The sequence below is a fragment of the Mustelus asterias genome, chromosome 23 (assembly GCF_964213995.1).
Source record: "Mustelus asterias chromosome 23, sMusAst1.hap1.1, whole genome shotgun sequence".
NCBI lineage: Eukaryota > Metazoa > Chordata > Chondrichthyes > Carcharhiniformes > Triakidae > Mustelus > Mustelus asterias.
This window is the reverse complement of record NC_135823.1, coordinates 40691422-40711181: the sequence shown is the minus strand read 5'-3', so window position 1 is coordinate 40711181 and position 19760 is coordinate 40691422. Positions and strand designations below refer to the sequence as shown.

At 42.7% G+C, this 19760-nt stretch overlaps 1 protein-coding gene across 1 annotated transcript in view; it reads right to left on the bottom strand.

Moving 5' to 3' along the window:
* flii (FLII actin remodeling protein) overlaps positions 1-19760 on the bottom strand; it is a 69492-nt gene that overhangs the window by 7001 nt on the left and 42731 nt on the right. Inside the window, exons 17-27 of the mRNA XM_078240381.1 lie at positions 15812-15895; positions 14994-15165; positions 14460-14564; positions 14078-14269; positions 13156-13344; positions 8735-8874; positions 7078-7285; positions 5483-5637; positions 3616-3676; positions 1966-2094; positions 277-383 (exon numbers count right to left, since the gene is read on the bottom strand). Of these exons, the coding sequence (XP_078096507.1) occupies positions 277-383; positions 1966-2094; positions 3616-3676; positions 5483-5637; positions 7078-7285; positions 8735-8874; positions 13156-13344; positions 14078-14269; positions 14460-14564; positions 14994-15165; positions 15812-15895 (1542 nt within the window). The remainder of the gene's footprint in view (positions 1-276; positions 384-1965; positions 2095-3615; positions 3677-5482; positions 5638-7077; positions 7286-8734; positions 8875-13155; positions 13345-14077; positions 14270-14459; positions 14565-14993; positions 15166-15811; positions 15896-19760) is intronic.

Here is a 19760-nt window from a genome sequence, read left to right as displayed (position 1 = left end):
CGGAGCACCCGGAGGAAACCCACGCAGACACGAGGAGAATGTGCAAACTCCACACAGACAGTGACCCAAGCCGGGAATCGAACCCAGGTCGCTGGAGCTGTGAAGCAGCAGTGCAGGTTAGCAGTGCTAACCACTGTGCTACCATGCCGCCATTCAAATGAAAATACTTTTCAATGAGGCCAAAGACAAGCCAATTATCTTTCAAGTGTGTGGTTCGGGATTACTAAAGCGTGGAGGAAGACCAATGGCAAACATGTTCCATCTCTGACCACATACCTAAAAAGTCTGGAGTGTTTCATGTATTCTGCATCTTCATCATACTGCTTCTCTCCACCTATTCCAACCCAGAAGAAGTTTTCAGGCTCCTCCCCCTCATTTATCACCTAAAATAACACAGCAGATATTGACAGCAGGTCAGCAATACAATTTACAGCTCTCAAAGTAGACTTTTCCAGAACAGCAGTGGAATTTGGGTGCAGAATATCATGCAGCCATGATTCAGATGCTGTAACTACTATGCAAATTGTCCTGTATGCAACCAGCTTAGAGTGCCACATTGCTCCCCAACTCAGGGTATCACGCATGTGTAGAATTTAGCCCGACAGGACAGTATACAGAAATATGTTGTACTAAGTTCCCAGTTATAGGAGAAAACAGTCCCTAATTAGGCTTACTTCACTGAGCACCGCTTACAAATCCTTTTGTTCACCCAACTGTGATGGCCCCAATAAAGGAGGAAATCAGCCCCAGATATCTTTTTAAAATCCTTCAATAATGAACCGGAACAAAATAAATTAAAAATATTTCTCTCTAATTCATTACAGTGTATATTTAATTGACACATCCTAAAAGATTCACTGTAAATGAAATTAATGGTTTGGCCCCTTTCTGGAAAAGGGATCGTTGTTTGGTGAGACGTGCTCCTATTCAAAAACAATGGCCTCACTGAATGCTCTATAAAAAATATAAAGACTCCTTTAACAATACTACTGACCTGAACCAGACTAAACAAACCTCATGGTTACTGTCTTCAGAAAAAAGCCAAATGCAACATTTACTTTATGACACTCTATAACAAAGGGAGATTATATGCAGTCATTGAGGTTCAGGTCACTGTTATGTTACAAGGACTGGACAAGTTAGAGGCAACCTAGGAACAGAAACATACAGAACTGCTTTACAAATTTAAACAATGAGCATCACTCAGCACCTCAGATGTCACTGGTGTACAAAAATTTCTGCTCCTCCAACTAATTATTCAAAGTGATAATAAAATAGCCATTAACCAGCATAAAGATCTTGTTTCATCAGGTTCTCTCCCAAGTCACACAATGGTATCCCATCCACATGACAACTCTTCATATTTTATCAACAGGTTGTTTAACAAGTTGGACCTCCGAATGCACATCTTTGCAATAAGAACCCAGCTGATTTTCCCCTTTGCTGGTCTAAGGGTTAATGCTGTAGCCTCCAACTGACTGGGTCACCTATCTCAGTCCACATTAGAGACCAGACCAAGAGCTCCTCTCCCAGTCTACATACATTCATTAGCTGAGTCATCTTGGGGAACTCTGCAAGGTTTGCTCTTAGAAATCAGCACTTCATGCCAAAGGGCAGGACATCAGTTTCTGAATAAGACTGTGGCCTGCAATGGTCAATAGGCTTCAATGCTAGTTCAAGGGAAGAGATTGGGGCAGGGAGAACACAAAGGAGAGATCCTTCACAGGCATCACCCATCCAACAGGCCATTACCCACACAACTGTGCATGTCTAAGGAAAACAGCAACACCTTCCCAGTCACAAGCACAAGGAAAAGAGAAAGTACTGGGGAGGAAAGTAACTTGTAGTGTTATCTTTATCTCAGTAATTTTTACGTGCACCAAAAAAAAAATGTTTCAACACGAAAGGGAAGCAAGAGTAATTAAAGATGTTTTTTCAGATGTGAAAGTCTGAAAAATTAGTTACCTGTTTGCTGTACGTTTCATCAAACATATTATTCATGATATCTTCAGCAAGTTTGGCCTCGTCTGGGTCTGCTGCACGTCCAACCCAGGTATAGACAATACCTTGGTTATCAATACTCTCAAAAGGCACCTAAGAGAACAGAACAGATAGTGAGCAGGCACACAAACTAGTATAGACAAATCTTTCACCTCTGACCCTTGAAAACAAGCGTCATTCATATGCACTTTCCAGCTGGGAATGATCAGGAGCAGGGAAATTACTGATTTCCACTCTGCAATCAGATAATGGAGAACAACTATAATGCCACAACTATAGCCCAGCTAAGAACAGCCAATACAGCACCCATTTCCTATTTTAAACTCTCTACTATGTTGACTGCAATGACACTTTCTGACTTTTAAAAGCAAAGATTTATTTGGTGCAAGGAGGTAATCAAGGGGGAGATTGACATTCAATGAATATAGTAAAGCAGACTCTATACTTGTACTCTATCCCTCTTCCAATACAAGTGTTATTTAATTTACTCTTTCTGCTGTTTAATACTGGGTGAGCTGTTTTCATAGATTTATTGTTCAGCACCCTGTTGTTCTGTTCCATTCAATCATTTCTCCGTTTTGGTCCTATGCAACTGTTTTACACTTAGCCACATTTAGAGTATCCATTAGCTGTGTGCTGATATTCCTAGTGTTCATTTTTAAAACTGGGACTCAAGACTCAATCTTTATACATCTAGCTTATTGTTCTGGTTCCCCAATCCTGAAACTATTACTGTCTCACCATGGTCCACCTCCCAAATTATCAGACTGCTTCTCTGACATCCAGTGCTGAATGAGAAGTAATTTCTATAGTCTTTGGTTCCTAATCCAAATTCAGTTCCCTAGCTACTGATTCCATTCATTTCCTTACCAACTGCCTGAGATGAACTCAGATTGTTTGCAACCCGGGTGTCCTATTTGACTCTGGGATAAGGTTCCAACCACATGTCTGTGCCAATACCAAGACCGAGCATTTCCACCTCCTGAATATTGCCCGACTTTACTTGGAGCTGAAACCTTCATTCATGCCTTTAGATTTGACTATTGCAAAGTATCCCTGGCCAGTTTCCCACACCCACAGCTATTGACCTTGACTGCTGCCCATGTCTTTACTTGCTTCAAATTCTGTTCAACCATCAGTAATGTTCTCTTTGGGCTATAGGCACGCACAGCCATATAGCAGTCCAGGTTACATGTAGCTGCTCACAAGTTGTCTCGACATCTACACTGCTCTAATTCTGTCATCTTAAGTATTGCCAAATTGAATTGGTCAAGCATTGGTGGCCAAGCCTTCAGTTGCCAAGGCCTTAACCTCTGAAATTCCCTCCCTAAACCTCTTCTCTATCTCTCTTTACTCTTTAAGACCCTCCTTAAAACCTACCTCTTTGGCCAAACTTTTCGTCATCTATCCCAATATTTCAAGGCTTGATATAAAATTTTATTTTCTAAAGCTCCAAGTGCCTTGGGATGCTTTACGTTATAGGCGATATATAAATACAAGTTGTTATTGTAGCTAGCAGCTATACTATACAAAACACAGCCAAGGCTTGCCTTGCACATACGCAGGTGAGGGTTAATCCAATTTAACTTTGAGGCTTTTCATAATTAAGCATACCTTAAGGATGTAGCAAAAGTCAGCGTTCAACATACTAGAATCTGTACTGATCTGGATACACCTGTAAACAATAAGAATTTATTTTAAAAACAGAAGATACAAATTTCTCCACATCATCCTTGTCTGGGCATTACCAACAAAGTCCAAAACATGAGAGAAGGTAGATGCACAACCTGCACCAGGAACACACTACCAGGAGATCTTGGTGACCTGTCCTCACACCTTGTTGGGAAAGGAGTAGGTCTGGTCTTTGTAAAACAAATGTTAGGTATTGCTGTGCATGAGTGAGTTCCAGAACCAAATCCAGATCCCAGCACTTGTTACAGCCACACTGGGCTGTAACACAATGAACCACTTCCGAAAGGTATATGTATATTAAGCTCACTGTTTAAAGCCCAAGTACAGCAGAAGGGGTTAAAACGCAGTGTCAGAGATAAAAGCAACCCTAAATACATCACTTCATCTCGTGTGCCAGCTGCGAACTGACAATCACTAACCAAGGGTTAGTGTGAGATTAGAGTGTGGATCAGATACATCAAATGGGCAGAACAGGGCTGTATCTCAACTCAATCCTATACATAAGCGAGAAATATTTTTCTAATTACTTCAGTGCTTGCAGTATAATTTGTTACCATGATTGCCCAAGTCACCAGCTTTTGGCAAAGGGAAAAAAGGGACAAAAGCATTACAATTTCTGCCTGTGGCACGAAGGCAAAAACCCCCAATAAATGCATTGCAAAATGGACTCATGACTAAAGTTAGAATACATGGAGTCAGGGCAAGCAGCAGAAAGGAGAGCAAGCTGACTCACAGGAATAAAAGGTAGTTCATCAGATTGGCAAATGGTGGGAAGCTGTGTTCCACAAGGATCAGTGTTAGTTAATACAAAGGAGAACTAACAAAACACAGGAATACATTAATGAACTTGAAGTGCATATAATTGGTAAATGAGTTGCAATGTGGAGAAGTATAAGGTGACACATTTTGGATCGGAAGAATAAGGAGTTACCTGCTCTCCCCACACTACCCTTCCTAATCCCTGCACCTCTCCTGCTTCTCCCCACAACCCCGATTATTACACACCCCGTGTAATAATCTATCCAGCCTCCCCTCCACCACACCTCTCCTCCATCCTGTGCACAATAACAGAGTAGATATGCTTTGTGCCCGATACAGGACCAAATCCGCTCTCAAGAAGTAATTATTCTGATAAGCTTCTATTATTTAATTTTGCATTAACTATAGCTACAACAGCAGGTCAGAGGCTGGGACCTGACCCCTCAAAGTCTCTTCACCTTCTACAAGGCACAAACCAAAACTGTGATGAAGAAATCTCACTCACCTGGATGAGGGTAGCAGCAGGAACAATTAAGAATCGTTCACAACATAGCATTTTGCTTGACTGAATTTAGTGGCAGGTGGCACCAAGCTCCAACCTCTATTACTGTATTGTGGTCACAATGTTTAACTATCTATTGGAAGTACAGTACCAACTCAAAGGTCACTTCACCAGAACCTTCCTCCGTTACCTCTCCTACCAAGAAGAACATAGCAGCAGATTCAGGGGAAGACCATCATCAATTCATTCCATTCCAAGTCACAAAACATCCAAACATCTATCACTGTTCTTTCCTGGTCACTTGTATCTGAATATTAATATCTGAAATTGCACACTTAACACTTTCAAAGTATCTTTATCATACGGGCTGCAACGGTTCAAGGAGATAGCCTCACCTGCATCACCCACATCCCCGAAACATGTAATGAGATAAATCTAAGAACAAGTTAGTTACTCACCCTTTTGAGCAGTGGTGATGTACAGTGAAGAGAAAGAATAAAGGGAAAGGGTCAAAAACAAAAACCTTACCTGGAGCACAGGGCACTGCCGTTGGTGCGGATGTGATAGAGACTGGGTTGCAGACCATTCTCTGGGGTCTTTCTCTTTCCTTTGTGAATAATAAACTTCCTTTTGAAGTGAGATAAGAACTTCAGGTTCTCCTGCTGCTGGGTCATCCGTACCACCTGATAGACGCACACAAATTAATCCACCATTTCATTTTTCTTTTCTCTCTTTCATTTCCAAGCCCCTACCCAACATCCATGCCACCATGTACCAATGTGGTTCCAGCAGCAACATATACTGCTCCCTCCTTCCCTTCAGATCTTGTAATAGGGTTGGAAGGTTGCATGATTCACCAAATCCAAATAATCACAGGTAATCCTATAGTTTACCAATGCCCTTAAATTACAAAGATTAAAGTGAAATAACTTGAGGATAGATTAGTGCCAGGTTTTCCAGAGCTCTACCACACTCTCACAAAGAAACTGCCAATTTAAACATAGTTTCTATAGCTGAGAAGACTTGCCTAGCCTCTCAAGCTCAATAGAAAAATAAATCACACAGTAATTATCCTTCTCCCACTCTGGTGTCCAATCTCCCTTCATCACTAACTGTCCTGTCTATAGTATGGGGAAAGGGTTGTTGAATAGATCTTTCAGAGAGCTCCAACAGGCAAAGGGTATCCTTGTGCTTAACAGTGTAAGTAGGTGATGGGAGTGATGTGACTCCACTCTGATGAGTTAGATCAAAGTGTGCCTGCTCTTTTCCTTTCTATAAATTGATCACATTATACCATACATATAACTGAGAAAACAGAATCTCTCTCCCACCTTTAAACGGTTAAATCAGAACACTGGGGAGAATCTTTTTGGGGTCCTGTTTGCAGCAAAATGCCAAATTCATTCAATCGATGATTCTCCTGACAGTATGCAGATGCAGCAGACAAGAAAGGCAAATGGTACATTGGCCTTCATAGCAAGAGGATTCGAGTACAGGAGCACGGATGTCATGCTGCAATTATACAGGGTCTTGGCGAGACCACACCTGGAATATTATGTGCAGTTCTGGTCTTCTTATCTGAAGAAGAATGTTCTTGCTATAGACAGAGTGCAGCAAAGGTTTACCATACTGGTTCCTCGGAATGCGGGACTGATGTCTGAAAGATCAAGTCGATTAGGACTATATTCGTTGGAGTTCAGAAGAATGATGGGGGATCTCATAGAAATCTATAAAATTCTAACAGGACTAGATAGGGTAGATGCAGGAAGGATTTTATCCCCAATGGTGGGGGAGTCCAGAACCAAGGGTCACAGTCTGAGGAGACCAGGTAAAACTATTTAGGACTGAGATAAGGAGAAACTTCTTCATCCAGGTAAGCCTGTGGAATTTGCTACCACAGAAAGCAGTTGAGGCCAAACCATTGTATGTTTTCAGGAAGGAGTTAGATATAGCTCTTGGGGTTAAAGGAATCAAAGGATATAGGGGGAAAGCAGGAACAAGTTACTGAGTTGCATCATCAGCCATGATCATAATGGTTGGCAGAGCAGGCTCAAAGGGTCTATCCCTGCTCCTATTTTCTATGTTCCTACGTCGAGAACACACAACTGTTCTCCACATCATACCTCTAGTTTGCCAGGGAAAAGGCTCTCAAATTTCTTCTGTAGGCTGAAGGTGAAAGTTAGCCAACCCATGTTGGAAGCCTCTCGGCCCTGCCAGAAGTATACCACACACTGGAAGTCTTCCTCCTGCTGCTTTTCTTCTTCATCCCCATCCTCTTCCCCCTTCTCTTTATCTTTCTGATCATCTTCGTACTCCACTGGAACCCAGTACCTGAAACAAAGGAGGAAGACCAGATAATCAACCTGGAATCACAGACTTTACTATCTAAAACAGACTTAAATGACTTGGGATTGAGAAATTGCTCATACATGCAGCTGATAAGGATAAAATTAAAATAAAGTAAGTACAGTGTAGGTATCTACAGTTCAGATGACATTCATAAATTATTTAAGCTTTATATTTGAAGTTTATGATATTAGACTCTTCAGGCCCGATTTTACCATTTTCATTCTAAGTGTTGAATCTGGGCGCAATTCAGATCCAACTTGGAAATCTGCTCTTAGGTGCTCCCAGATGCACTTAGCCTGAAAAAAAAAATCGCGGGTCTGAATCACGCTGTGGGCGGGGCTTATCGTACCCGAAACAATCGGAGCTTTGAACTGCGCAGTGAGAAAAAAAATTTGAAAAATGCGTCCCTGTCACCGCTCCCGGGCCGCAAAAAGCGGGTAAAGGGGTCCGGGAGCTAAAAGAGGGAGCAGATAATCACCCCACCCCCACAACATAACTGCCCCCCTATCCACCCACCCCCACCCGCTACCCAGACCGATCGCGACCCTCTGCCCCACGTCCCCCCCACCGATTGCCCGCAGAGTGGCAGCGGACCCCCCCCAAACCAGAGAATGACCAAGCCTCCCTTCCCCCCCCCCCTCCCACACCAACCAGAGAGCGATCTGGCCTCCCTCTGTGCCCCCCCCCCCCAGCCCCCAACCAGACAACAATCTGGCCTCCCCTCCACCACCAAACAACAATCTGGCCTCTCTCTGCCCTCCTACCCCCCCACCCCACCCCCAACCAAACAACGATTGGGCCTCCCTCCAACCAGAGATACATCTGACCCGCCCCCCCCCCCCCCCCGAAAATGATTGGGCCTCCATTCTCCCACTCCCCCCCCACCCCCGAGAATGATCTGGCCTCCCCCCCCCCCCCCCCCAACCAGAGAATGATCTGACCTCCCTCCCCCCACCCTCACCAGAGAATGATCTGACCCGCCTCCCTCCTCCTCCACCACTGATCTGAGTCAGAGAGCCATTGGAAGCTCTGAACTTACCTCTTCAGAAGCTGGAGCGCCTGAAACAGACCTTTGCCAAGCAGGTCTGTTTCATGCCGAATCTGGACGCGCGAACACGATGGTAAAGGGGGAAATGCTGGTAAAGTTGGGCGGGCAGTCCATTAATTCAATTTAAATGCATGCAAATGCATTTAAATCGCCGTTGAGCCCATTTTGGGCACGAATCAGATTGTGGCCATTTTCGGGCCTTGTTAAAGTGAGCATCTGTGCAGACACGGGTGCAGATAGTGTTAATGGCCTCACGCCCAACTTTACGCGCCCAAATCGGGCCCTTAATACGAATGCCTTCCAGCCAATCTGGTTCATATAAGCATGAAATTGTACTTGTGCAGTTATCTAGTCTAATATATAACACTATTTTAACTAGTTACCTGCAAAGAAAGACGTAACAGTCTTGAGTGAAAAAATGACCAAAATCTTCTTCGGGAAGGCGTGCAAATTTCTTTCCTTCGAGCACAAAGCCTTCCATTCCATCCAAGTCCTCATTCCACTCCTCCATTAACTGCTCAGCCTGAAGTTAGAAACTGAGACTTAACTACTTGTTGAACAAACTGCATCTCATTTGCACCAACAAACCGTGAGAAAGGCCAACAGTAAATTTTAGAAAGCTGAATACCTCAGAAACATTACTGCCATAATTAACAAGGTCCAGGAGCTAGTCAGTCAGCCCTTCAAGTTGTTCCACTATTCAATTAGTTCATGACTGATCTATATCTCAACCCCATTGACCCATATCCCTTAATACTGTCACCTGACAAATATCTTCTTCAATTTTGAAATTTTCCAAAATACCCTCATTCTCAACAGCTTTTGGGGGAAAGAAAGCTCCACATTTCCACTGTCTTCTGTTTAAATGTTTCTTAACATCACCCCTGTAAACAGTAGCCCAAATTTTAATTTTATTCCTCTTGTTCGTGACTCCCTCCACCAGAGAATAAAGCTTCCATCTACCCTATCATATCTTCTAATTTTAAGCAACTCAATTAATTGACCATTAATGTTCTCTATTCAATTAAATATAATTTGCATATAAAATATATATGCAAATTGCCCTCAATTTAATTCCTTTAGCTTCTGTATCATTTTGGTGAATCTGCACTGCACTTCCTCAAAGACCCTCCTGAGGTGCAATACCCAGAAACAAACCCCTACTCGATTAAATCTAATCAGGGCGCAACAGACCAACATCTTAACCAGCATTTAACGATTTTACCATCTGTTTTCTGCACATGGACCCCTAAATCTCTCTACTCTTCAACTGTTCCTGGCTAATATTTAGAAAAAAGATTAATCAATTTGATTTTTTATTTCCATCAATGGCAATTAATTTTAAGGGTATTCATATAAAAACTAGGAGTAGAGTAAGCCATACAGTCCCTCGAGGCAGGTCCACCATTCCATAAGTTCATGGCTGATCCTCGATGTCAGCTCTACATCCCTGCCTGATACCCATATTCCCTTGAAGTTTAACCTTGAATATACTCAATGATTGAATATCTACAAAACTATGGGGTAGAGAATTCCAAAAATTCATAATCCTGAGTGAAGATATTTCTCATCTCAGTCAAAAATGCTCATCCCTCACCCAGAGATGATGGCCCCCTGTTCTACCCTGTTCCGGTAAGGGGAAATAGCCTTGCATTTACCCGTTCAAGCTCTCTTGTAACCTTTTACATACAATGAGATCACCTCTGATTCTTCTAAACTCGTGACTTAAAGCCCATTCTGCTCAAACCTCTACAACCGCTGGAGGGAGAGGCAGAGCTGGAGAGGAAGAGAGCTGGAGGGAGAGGCAGAGCTGGAGAGGAAGAGAGCTGGAGAGAGAGGCAGAGCTGGAGAGGAAGAGTGCAGAGAGAGGGAGAGGCAGAGAGCTGGAGAGAGAGGCAGAGCTGGAGAGGTAGAGTGCAGAGAGAGAGAGCTTTTTCCAGGCAGAGAGAGAGAGAGGCAGAGCTCACTGTTTCATGTCTGTTAATGATATGTGTTATTAAATTTATTTTTGATATTCCGACTTACAGTACTGACATTTATGGGTAAACAGGGAATTAGCCAAATCAACATCAACCGCTAGGAATTCGGGATCCTGTTGATTGAATATTTAAATAGTAGCCCCCATATAGTGGTCAGCAGGGGGTTACATACATAGCACCCCCCTCCCCCCCCCTCTCCACTCAAGTGGATAGAGCTGTGAAGAAGGCCTATAGTGTGTTAGCTTTTATTAACAGGGGGTTGGAGTTTAAGAGCCGTGGGGTTATGCTGCAACTGTACAGGACCTTGGTGAGACCAGATTTGGAATATTGTGTGCAGTTCTGGTCACCTCACTATAAGAAGGATGTGGAAGCGCTGGAAAGAGTGCAGAGGAGATTTACCAGGATGCTGCCTGATTTGGAGGGTAGGTCCTATGAGGAAAGGTTGAGGGAGCTAGGGTTGTTCTCTCTGGAGCGGAGGAGGCTGAGGGGAGACTTAATAGAGGTTTATAAAATGATGAAGGGGATAGATAGAGTGAACGTTCAAAGACTATTTCCTCGGGTGGATGGAGCTATTACAAGGGGGCATAACTATAGGGTTCGTGATGGGAGATACAGGAAGGATATCAGAGGTAGGTTCTTTACGCAGAGAGTGGTTGGGGTGTGGAATGGACTGCCTGCAGTGATAGTGGAGTCAGACACTTTAGGAACATTTAAGCGGTTATTGGATAGGCACATGGAGCACACCAGGATGATAGGGAGTGGGATAGCTTGATCTTGGTTTCAGATAAAGCTCGGCACAACATCGTGGGCCGAAGGGCCTGTTCTGTGCTGTACTGTTCTATGTTCTAACCCTCATCCTAGTAATCATCAGTCAAGACACTTACGAATTTTATACATAATGAGATCACCTCTCTTTCTTCTAAACTCTTGAGAATATAAATGCCCACTCCATCTCTCATAGGATAGTACTCATCTCAGGAATCAATTTAATGAAGCTTTGTTCCTCTTAGACATATATATTCCTCCTCAGGTATGGAGACTAAAGCTATACACAGTATCCCAGATGTGGTCTCATCAAAACCCTATACAATTGCAGCAAGACTTTCTTACTCTTGTATTCAAAACCATTTGCAATGAAGAACAACATACATAGCAGAACAGTTTAAAAAGGAGATTGTTTGGGTACAAAGTACATCCCACGAGGAGGAAAGAAGGAAAGGTAGGGTAAGGATGGATGGGTTAATAGAATAATACAAAGCAGAAAAATGGTGCATATGACAGATATCAGGTTAATAATACAAGTACTTTATATCTCTTTCCCAAGGAAGAATACACTGCAAAGTCATGGTAAATGAGGATATAGATGAGAAAATGGATGGGCTAAAATTTGATAAAGAGGTGGTATTAGAAAAACTGGTTCTAAGTTGACTGATCAGTAGAACCAGATGGGATGCATCCAAGAATTTTGAGGGAAGTAAATTGTGGAGGCGCTCGTCAATCGTCCAATCCTTTTTAGAAAGAGTGCGGATGCCAAAGAACCAATGAAAGGTACAAGAATAAACCCAACAATTATAGGCCAGTCAGCATAATATCAATGGTGGAAAGATTTTAGAAATGATAATCTGGGAATTTTTGTTGAGGGTAATTTGGCTGACGTGATCGAAATAGACTTCCAAACAAGTGTTTGATAAAATGCCACATATAGGCTTTGTAGCAAGGTTGAAACCCATGGGATAAAAGGGGCAGTGGCAGTATGGATTCAAAGTTTACTGTGTGACACATAACTGGAGAAAGGTGCAGGATGGGGCTCCCCAGAGGTTGCTACTTGAAGCACTGCTTTTCTTTATACATCTCTGTACAGGGCACAATCACTAATTAATTCTATATCATTACTCAAAACAAAATCCAAAATATTTTCTTCTTTGGTTGGTGCTAAAACATACTGTTCCAAAAGAATGTCTCAAATACGTTCCTTGAACTCATCTTCCAATTTACTTTGTAAGCCACATTGATCTGTCCAGTTAATAAGATTAAATGCTCCCCATGATTCTTGCATTGCCTTTGTTACAAGTCCCTCCTACTTTTTGATTATTCTGTCCAACGAGATAACTATTGTTCAGGGGAGCCATAAACTATATTTCCTGGCCCTGTTGTTTCTCAGCTCCACCCATATGGATTCTACTTGCTGCTCTTCCAAACTATTATCCTCCATCGCTGCAATCCTGCCAACCTTCTTTAGGTTGGCAGGACTGGGCCCCTCCACTCACCTTTTGCATTTTGGCTGCCTTTTAGGCAGGTCTAGGCTCCTCTACCCACCTTTTGCATTTTGTATGCCTTTTAGAAGCATCAGGCACTTGAGATTCCAATCTTGATCACAGATTTGGTTATGGGCTTTATAGCAGCCTCACGATACAAGGCATTGACCATGACATAAGGAAAAGTCTATGTCCAATATCATAGTTAAGGAATGGCTTATGAAAGCAAATTAAAAAGCTGAGGTGCAGGGAAACCAAGATGCATAAACGTTTCACATCAGAACCAGGCATCAGGCTACAAACTAATGCTCAAGATGATGCTTGAAATTACAGAAATCTTGTATACTTGAACCTCATAGTCACAAGTTACTCTTGGGAAAATGACCTATTGGTGTATTCGGCAATTCATTTCAGAAGGAAGCATTACCTACAATAAGAAAGTGACTGCACTATTGTTAAAGGTACAGCCTAGCAATGGTTAATTGATGGACCCCAAGAGTCAGGCCCTTTTTGATAAAACTTGCTTTTTAATCTAAACTTAATGGTCTTAATTGTAGTTATAACTAGTACCTCAGAGAGTGGCATTGGTGGCTGTCGTGGCAAGAATAGGGCAGTCAGATCTGCTTTAACCTGGTCTTTCTTCTCTGCGTCCTTCTTCACTTTACCCATGAGACCTTCTTTCTTCAGCACAGTCTCTGCATTTCTTGTGTAATCCACCTTCAGGACATCATCCCAGTTATGGAATTTAGACTTAAACACCTAGTTACAAATAACAGATTATGGAGAGTAGAAAACAGTCATTAACAAAATTCTGTCAAAAACAGGTGAACATTGATAAATCACCAATCAGGCGCAGGAACCAGTCAGTACATGCTTGTGCCCTAACTCATACAGTAAACACTGCTCTGATGCAACACTCATTCATCCTTCAGGGATTCTGCATGTTAGCAATAGCAAAACCCATCTGGGAGCTTCTAAAGACAAACAAAAACAAAAGCTCAAAAACATTTTTTTTAAATTAATAAAATGACAAAACCACTCCTTATAGACTTAAGCAAAATGTCCAAATGGAATTTTACCAACAGCTTCTGCTCCCTCTTACTTATTAGTATTTAGTTATTAGTATAGGTACCCATGTCAAATATGAATTCTGGGAACACATATCTCATCAACATAACTACAAAAATATCATTCGGGCAAACTGATTGTTCAAAAACCAGAAAGACATACGCCCCATTAACCTCAATACCTACACCACTTTGTTGAAATCAAGATTCATTGCACCATCACCACTCTAGTTCACTCTTACCCAGGATCTCAAAGCAGCCAACTCCTCATCTCACCTTGCTTCCACAATTTACAGACTATTAAAACAAAAGCTTGCTGTCACTTTACTCATTTTTGAATGAATTGTATTTCAGCACCATTAAACTGGTTTCCATTTCTTTCCTGCACATTCCCAACTGTAACCCAAAGCCAGCAGGTTTCCTACTTGACACTCTGTCCCCTCCAGATTTCGGATAACGATAGCATGCTTGGGGCGGTGCAACATGCCACACAACTCCTGACCCAGCTTCAGGGCTGCGGCTCTGACCAATCGTGGAGACTTCTGTCCAATCCAGATGAAAACATCTGACCAACAGTCTAAAATATAGACGGATCGTGTATCCAAGAGACTCTGGACCTGAAATGAAAAGGGTAATTTTCCTCAATTTGACTTATAGTAACACTATAAAATAAGGATGCCAATATTAGACTGGACCTTTAAATGGGTTTAACATCACAATGAACAACCCAGATGTAAAAAGGACACACCCATTGCTAGTCAATATCATCCAAAATTCAAGACCCACATAAGGGAAGAGTTACTGTACCAGTCTCAGTTCTGGCACCAGATCAATCTTCGGCTTCACTTTGTGCTCCACAGAAAGTTTGTAATTAATCTGAGGAAGCTCCAGATATCCAAGACCCAAGCCAACCTAAGGAGACAAAAGCAATCAACTTTCACTTTTTAAAAATCTGTATTGTACGAATCGTTGTCCTTTTACCGTCTCCAATACACCCTCCAATTCCAGCAGAGTTCTCAATTAAGGAAAACAGTCCTGTGGAGGAGCATTCAGTTAAAACTCATCAGTACCACTGCCTCATCAAGAAATATGCTTGATGCACTTTCACTCTTCCATAGCATCAATATTAGATCAATATGAACATTTCATACTGATGCTTCTTTGACCTCAAGCTACTGTGAAACCACAGAAGCATCTATTTAAACACCCACCCTGCAACATATATAATGTACATGCATTATATTAGAACAGTACAGTACAAAACACAAGTTTTATCTGCAATCTTTGCTAAATATAGCTTTATTATTACCTGCTTTATTAATAAATCTGCTTTATTATTACCTTATAAAGTTTAGGCCGCACTGGCTTGAAATTGTCTACCACGTGACATTTAATTTCCTCTGGTTGTCCTCCCACAGCCTGCCAGAATTCTGGTGTCTCCTGGTTTTGCATCAGCTGTATTATCTCTGCATTTCCTTTTCTCTCATTTTTATTTATTTTTTCAGCAAACAGCCTGAAAGATAGAAAATTCTGATTATAATACATTTCTGATAGAACAATGCCATGTATCCAGGAGCTGATCCTAAACAGTGTCCACACCAGGCTTCATATTGTGCAAGTTGCTTCTGAAACTAAAAACATCATAAAACTGAAAAGCCCACATTAAAACAAGTCACCTTAGTGTTTCAGTTAATCATGGCCCAGATTGCGTCTTTGTTAAACCTCGTACACAGTTTACAAATAAGAGCTTGAGAAAAGACTATTTGGGTCATTGAACATGCGCATCTAGTTTTACAAACACATCCTGTCCACAATCCAACTACAACTCAAAAGCCCTAATGCTTTGGCATCACGGCTGTTTCAAATATCTACCATGGAATTTTTAAATCCATCTCACAAACTTAAGTTCATTTTCTCTGGCATTAATGGCCCTGATTTAACTTGAAGTAATAACTTGGGTTCACTTGATCCATAAACACTATGCACCCCAGCAAGATTCCCCTTAATCTTTTTGCTGGACTGGGAAGCTTAAACTTCTACAATCTCTCCTTGTGGCTGATTCCCATTACACCCGAACCAATCTGGAGTGGGTGCAGAGAGAAACACCAAGTGTTTCCATGTCCCTAGATGAAAGCTATGCAGTACTCGGGGAATAGTACCTAGCTTTGGTGCTTGCACTCAGTGTGGCCTGGGAGCCTCTCCAGGTGTAAATCTCAAGTCCATGATCCAGAAGAAATACAAAGCTAGAAAAAAAAACAAGGATAAGTGTTAACATCCTGAAGAAACAAAATAAGGTAAAGGAAATAACACAATCTCAAGTTATAAAATGAAATCAAAAGTCATTTTTAAGGGATTTAGTCTTATTGGTTCATTCAGGTACTGCTGTCAGTACTGTCTTCAAATTCCAGAACTGCAAAGAAAGGTTATGATGCAAATGGTGAACATAGAGATATATCGCTTGTTATGGGAGGCGAACCTCTCTGCACAAAACTGCAACTTATGACAAGTATAGGTGCGGTGGGGAAAATATGGGGGGGAATGGAGAAGGAAAAGAATAACCTGTGAAATTAAGCTAAATTAGTCAGAGAGGTGTCAGGTTCACCCCCTAGTCTGTGCTGGATTAGCCAATATTATCTAGTATAACAGCAGGAAAACTACAATTGTGTTTGATGCCTTTCCAGTTAGGAAGGGGCCAGGGTTCCATCTTGACTGTTATCCAGCTGGAAAGCAGACACTCCGTGTATTGTCACATGATGAAGAGCAAGACACTAAGGGAAGTTGATCTCTAGCACACGGAATTCACTAAAAGCTGGAATTAAATGTCCATGAAACCACTGTCAAGTGTTCTAAAAGTCCATCTGGCTCACTAATGTCTCGTACACAGTTTATAAATAAGAACTTGAGAAAAGACCATTTGGGCTAATTCAACATGTGTGTCTAGTTTTACAAACACAGAAGGAAATCTGCAGTGCTTACCTGGTCTGGCCTATAAGTCACTTGTCCTCTGAGATGGCCTAGCAAGCCACTCAGCTGCATCAAACTGCTGGAAAGCCTATAAGGAATGAAACTGGACAGACCACCCAGCATCGACCTAGGCACCGGGAACAGCAAATTCAGCCCTGTAGATCCTGCAAAGTCCTCCTTACTAACATCTGGGGGCTTACACCAAAATTCAGAGAGCTGCCTCAGACTAGTCAAGCAACAGCATACCTTACAGTTGTTTGGGTTTAATCTCAGTTGTTTGGATTTAATCTCAGTTGTTTGGGTTTAATCTCAGTTGTTTGGGTTTAATCTCAGTTGTTTGGGTTTAATCTCAGTTGTTTGGGTTTAATCTCAGTTGTTTGGGTTTAATCTCAGTTGTTTGGGTTTAATCTCAGTTGTTTGGGTTTAATCTCAGTTGTTTGGGTTTAATCTCAGTTGTTTGGGTTTAATCTCAGTTGTTTGGGTTTAATCTCAGTTGTTTGGGTTTAATCTCAGTTGTTTGGGTTTAATCTCAGTTGTTTGGATTTAATATCAGTTGTTTGGGTTTAATATCAGTTGTTTGGGTTTAATATCAGTTGTTCTGGGTTTAATCTCAGTTGTTTGGGTTTAATATCAGTTGTTTAGGTTTAATCTCAGTTGTTTTGGGTTTAATATCAGTTGTTCTGGGTTTAATATCAGTTGTTCTGGGTTTAATCTCAGTTGTTCTGGGTTTAATATCAGTTGTTTGGGTTTAATCTCAGTTGTTTGGGTTTAATCTCAGTTGTTTGGGTTTAATATCAGTTGTTTGGGTTTAATCTCAGTTGTTAATATCAGGGATTTGTTCCCAGGAGCAGGCTGAGGGTAAGAGAGTGGGTTTTCTGACTTTAATTAATTATTTATTTTTTCAGTTAATTTTGGGTTTAAAATCGGAGGTTTTTTTCAAAACCGGAAGTCGGGCCAGGAGAGGCCTGGGGAAGTTTTTGGAGGGTTTAAAAGCGCACCAAAGTATACAGCGGGCAGCATCGTAGTGGGCAGCAGAGTGAGTGGGAAGTTGAGTGAGCTGTCAGGGCTTTGGCTCACAGGGCTTGGACGAGCAGGGGTGAGTTTTTGTTTCCGTACACTCTTATTAACTTTTCACTGTCTTACTTGACATAAAGTGTCCAGTATGAGTGTGAAACCAGTGTGTTGTTCCCAGTGTAGGATGTGGGAGGTCCTGGAGGCATCTGGCCTCCCGGACATCCACATCTGTGAGGGGTGTGTCGAGCTGCGGTTCCTGAGGGACCGTGTTAGGGAGCTGGAACTGCAGCTCGAGGATCTTAGGCTGATGAGGGAGAATGAGGAGGTGATAGACAAGAGCTATCATCAGGTGGTCACACCAGGGCAACGGGAGGAGGCCAAGTGGGTGATGGCCAGGAAGGGTAAGGCTAGGGTGGTTGAGAGCACCCCAGTGGATTTGCCCCTGCACAACAAGTACTCCTGCTTGAGTACTGCTGGGGGGGACAGCCCGCCTGGGGGAAGCAGCAGTGGCCGTGTCTCCGCAGTGGAGTCCAGCCCTGTAACTCAGAGGGCTAAGGAAAAGAGGAGGAAGGCGGTATTAATCGGGGACTCGATGGTGAAGGGGACAGACAGGCGTTTCTGCGGAGGTAGGCGGGATTCTCGCATGGTGGTCTGCCTCCCTGGGGCCGGGATCCAGGATGTCGCTAGTCGCGTCCCGGAAATCCTGAGGTGGGAGGGAGAGGAGCCTGAGGTAGCGGTACATATTGGTACCGCTGATGTGGGTAGGAAGGGAGAAGGGGTCATGAAAAGGGAGTACAGGGAATTAGGGAGACAGCTGAGAAAGAGGAAAGCAAAGGTAGTAATCTCAGGATTACTGCCTGTGCCACGGGAAGGTGAGGGCAGGAATGGAGTGAGGTGGAAGATGAATGTGTGGCTGAGGGACTGGTGCAGGGGGCAGGGATTCAGGTTCCTGGACCATTGGGACCTCTTTAGGGGCAGGGGTGATCTGTATACAAAAAACGGGTGGAACTTGAATCACACGGGGACCAATATCCTGGCCGGTAGGTTGGCTAAGGTTACTGGGGAGAATTTAAACTAGATAGGTTGGGGGGAGGGGAGCTAGAAGAGTTGACTAGGATCAAGGAACTAATTGATGGGGTGGAGGATGCAGGGGTAAGGGGAATTACAAAATTAATGGTAGAGGAGAGGGTGCAAGTGAATGAAGGCGGTAATTTAGATAAGGGAGTAGAGGGAGAGGGTGTTCGCGACTCATCAAAGCGGGTCCAGATAAAAGCTGGAATAAGGACACTTTGCCTGAATGCACGAAGCATTCAGAACAAGGTAAATGAGTTGATGGTGCAAATCAGCACGAGTGGGTACGATCTAGTGGCCATTACAGTGGTCACCTTACAGCCATTAGTGGCTGAAAGGTGACCAGGACTGGGAGATGAATATCCAGGGGTATCAGGCGTTTAGGAAGAATAGACAGGAAGGAAAAGGTGGTGGGGTCGCGCTATTAATAAGAGATAATATCAGGGTAGTACTGAGGGATGACATAGGCTCTGAGGAACAAAACGTGGAATCATTATGGGTAGAGATGAGGAATAGTAGAGGGAGAAAGACACTAGTAGGTGTGGTATATAGGCCCCCAAATAATAATGTTGAGGTAGGGAGGGCTATAAACAAGCAGATAAGGGATGCGTGTAAAAACGGAACGGCAATAATCATGGGGGACTTCAACATGCACATTGACTGGCAGACTCAAGTCGGTAAGGGTGGAATGGAGGAAGAGTTCTTAGAATGCTGTCGGGATAGTTTCCTTGAACAGCATGTTACGGAACCGACGAGGGAACGAGCTATTTTGGATCTGGTATTGTGTAACGAGGTAGGTAGAATTAAGGATCTTATTGTGAAGGACCCTCTTGGGTCTAGTGACCACAATATGGTCGAATTTCTGATTCAGATGGAAGAGGAGAAAGTTTGGTCCCAAACCAGTGTCCTCTGTTTGAACAGAGGGAAATATGATAGGATGAGGGATGAATTGGCTAAGGTAGACTGGGAGAGCAGGCTGGCAGGTAGGATAGCTGAGGAACAGTGGAGGATTTTTAAGGAGATCCTTTTCAGTTCTCAGCAAAAATATATTCCAGCAAA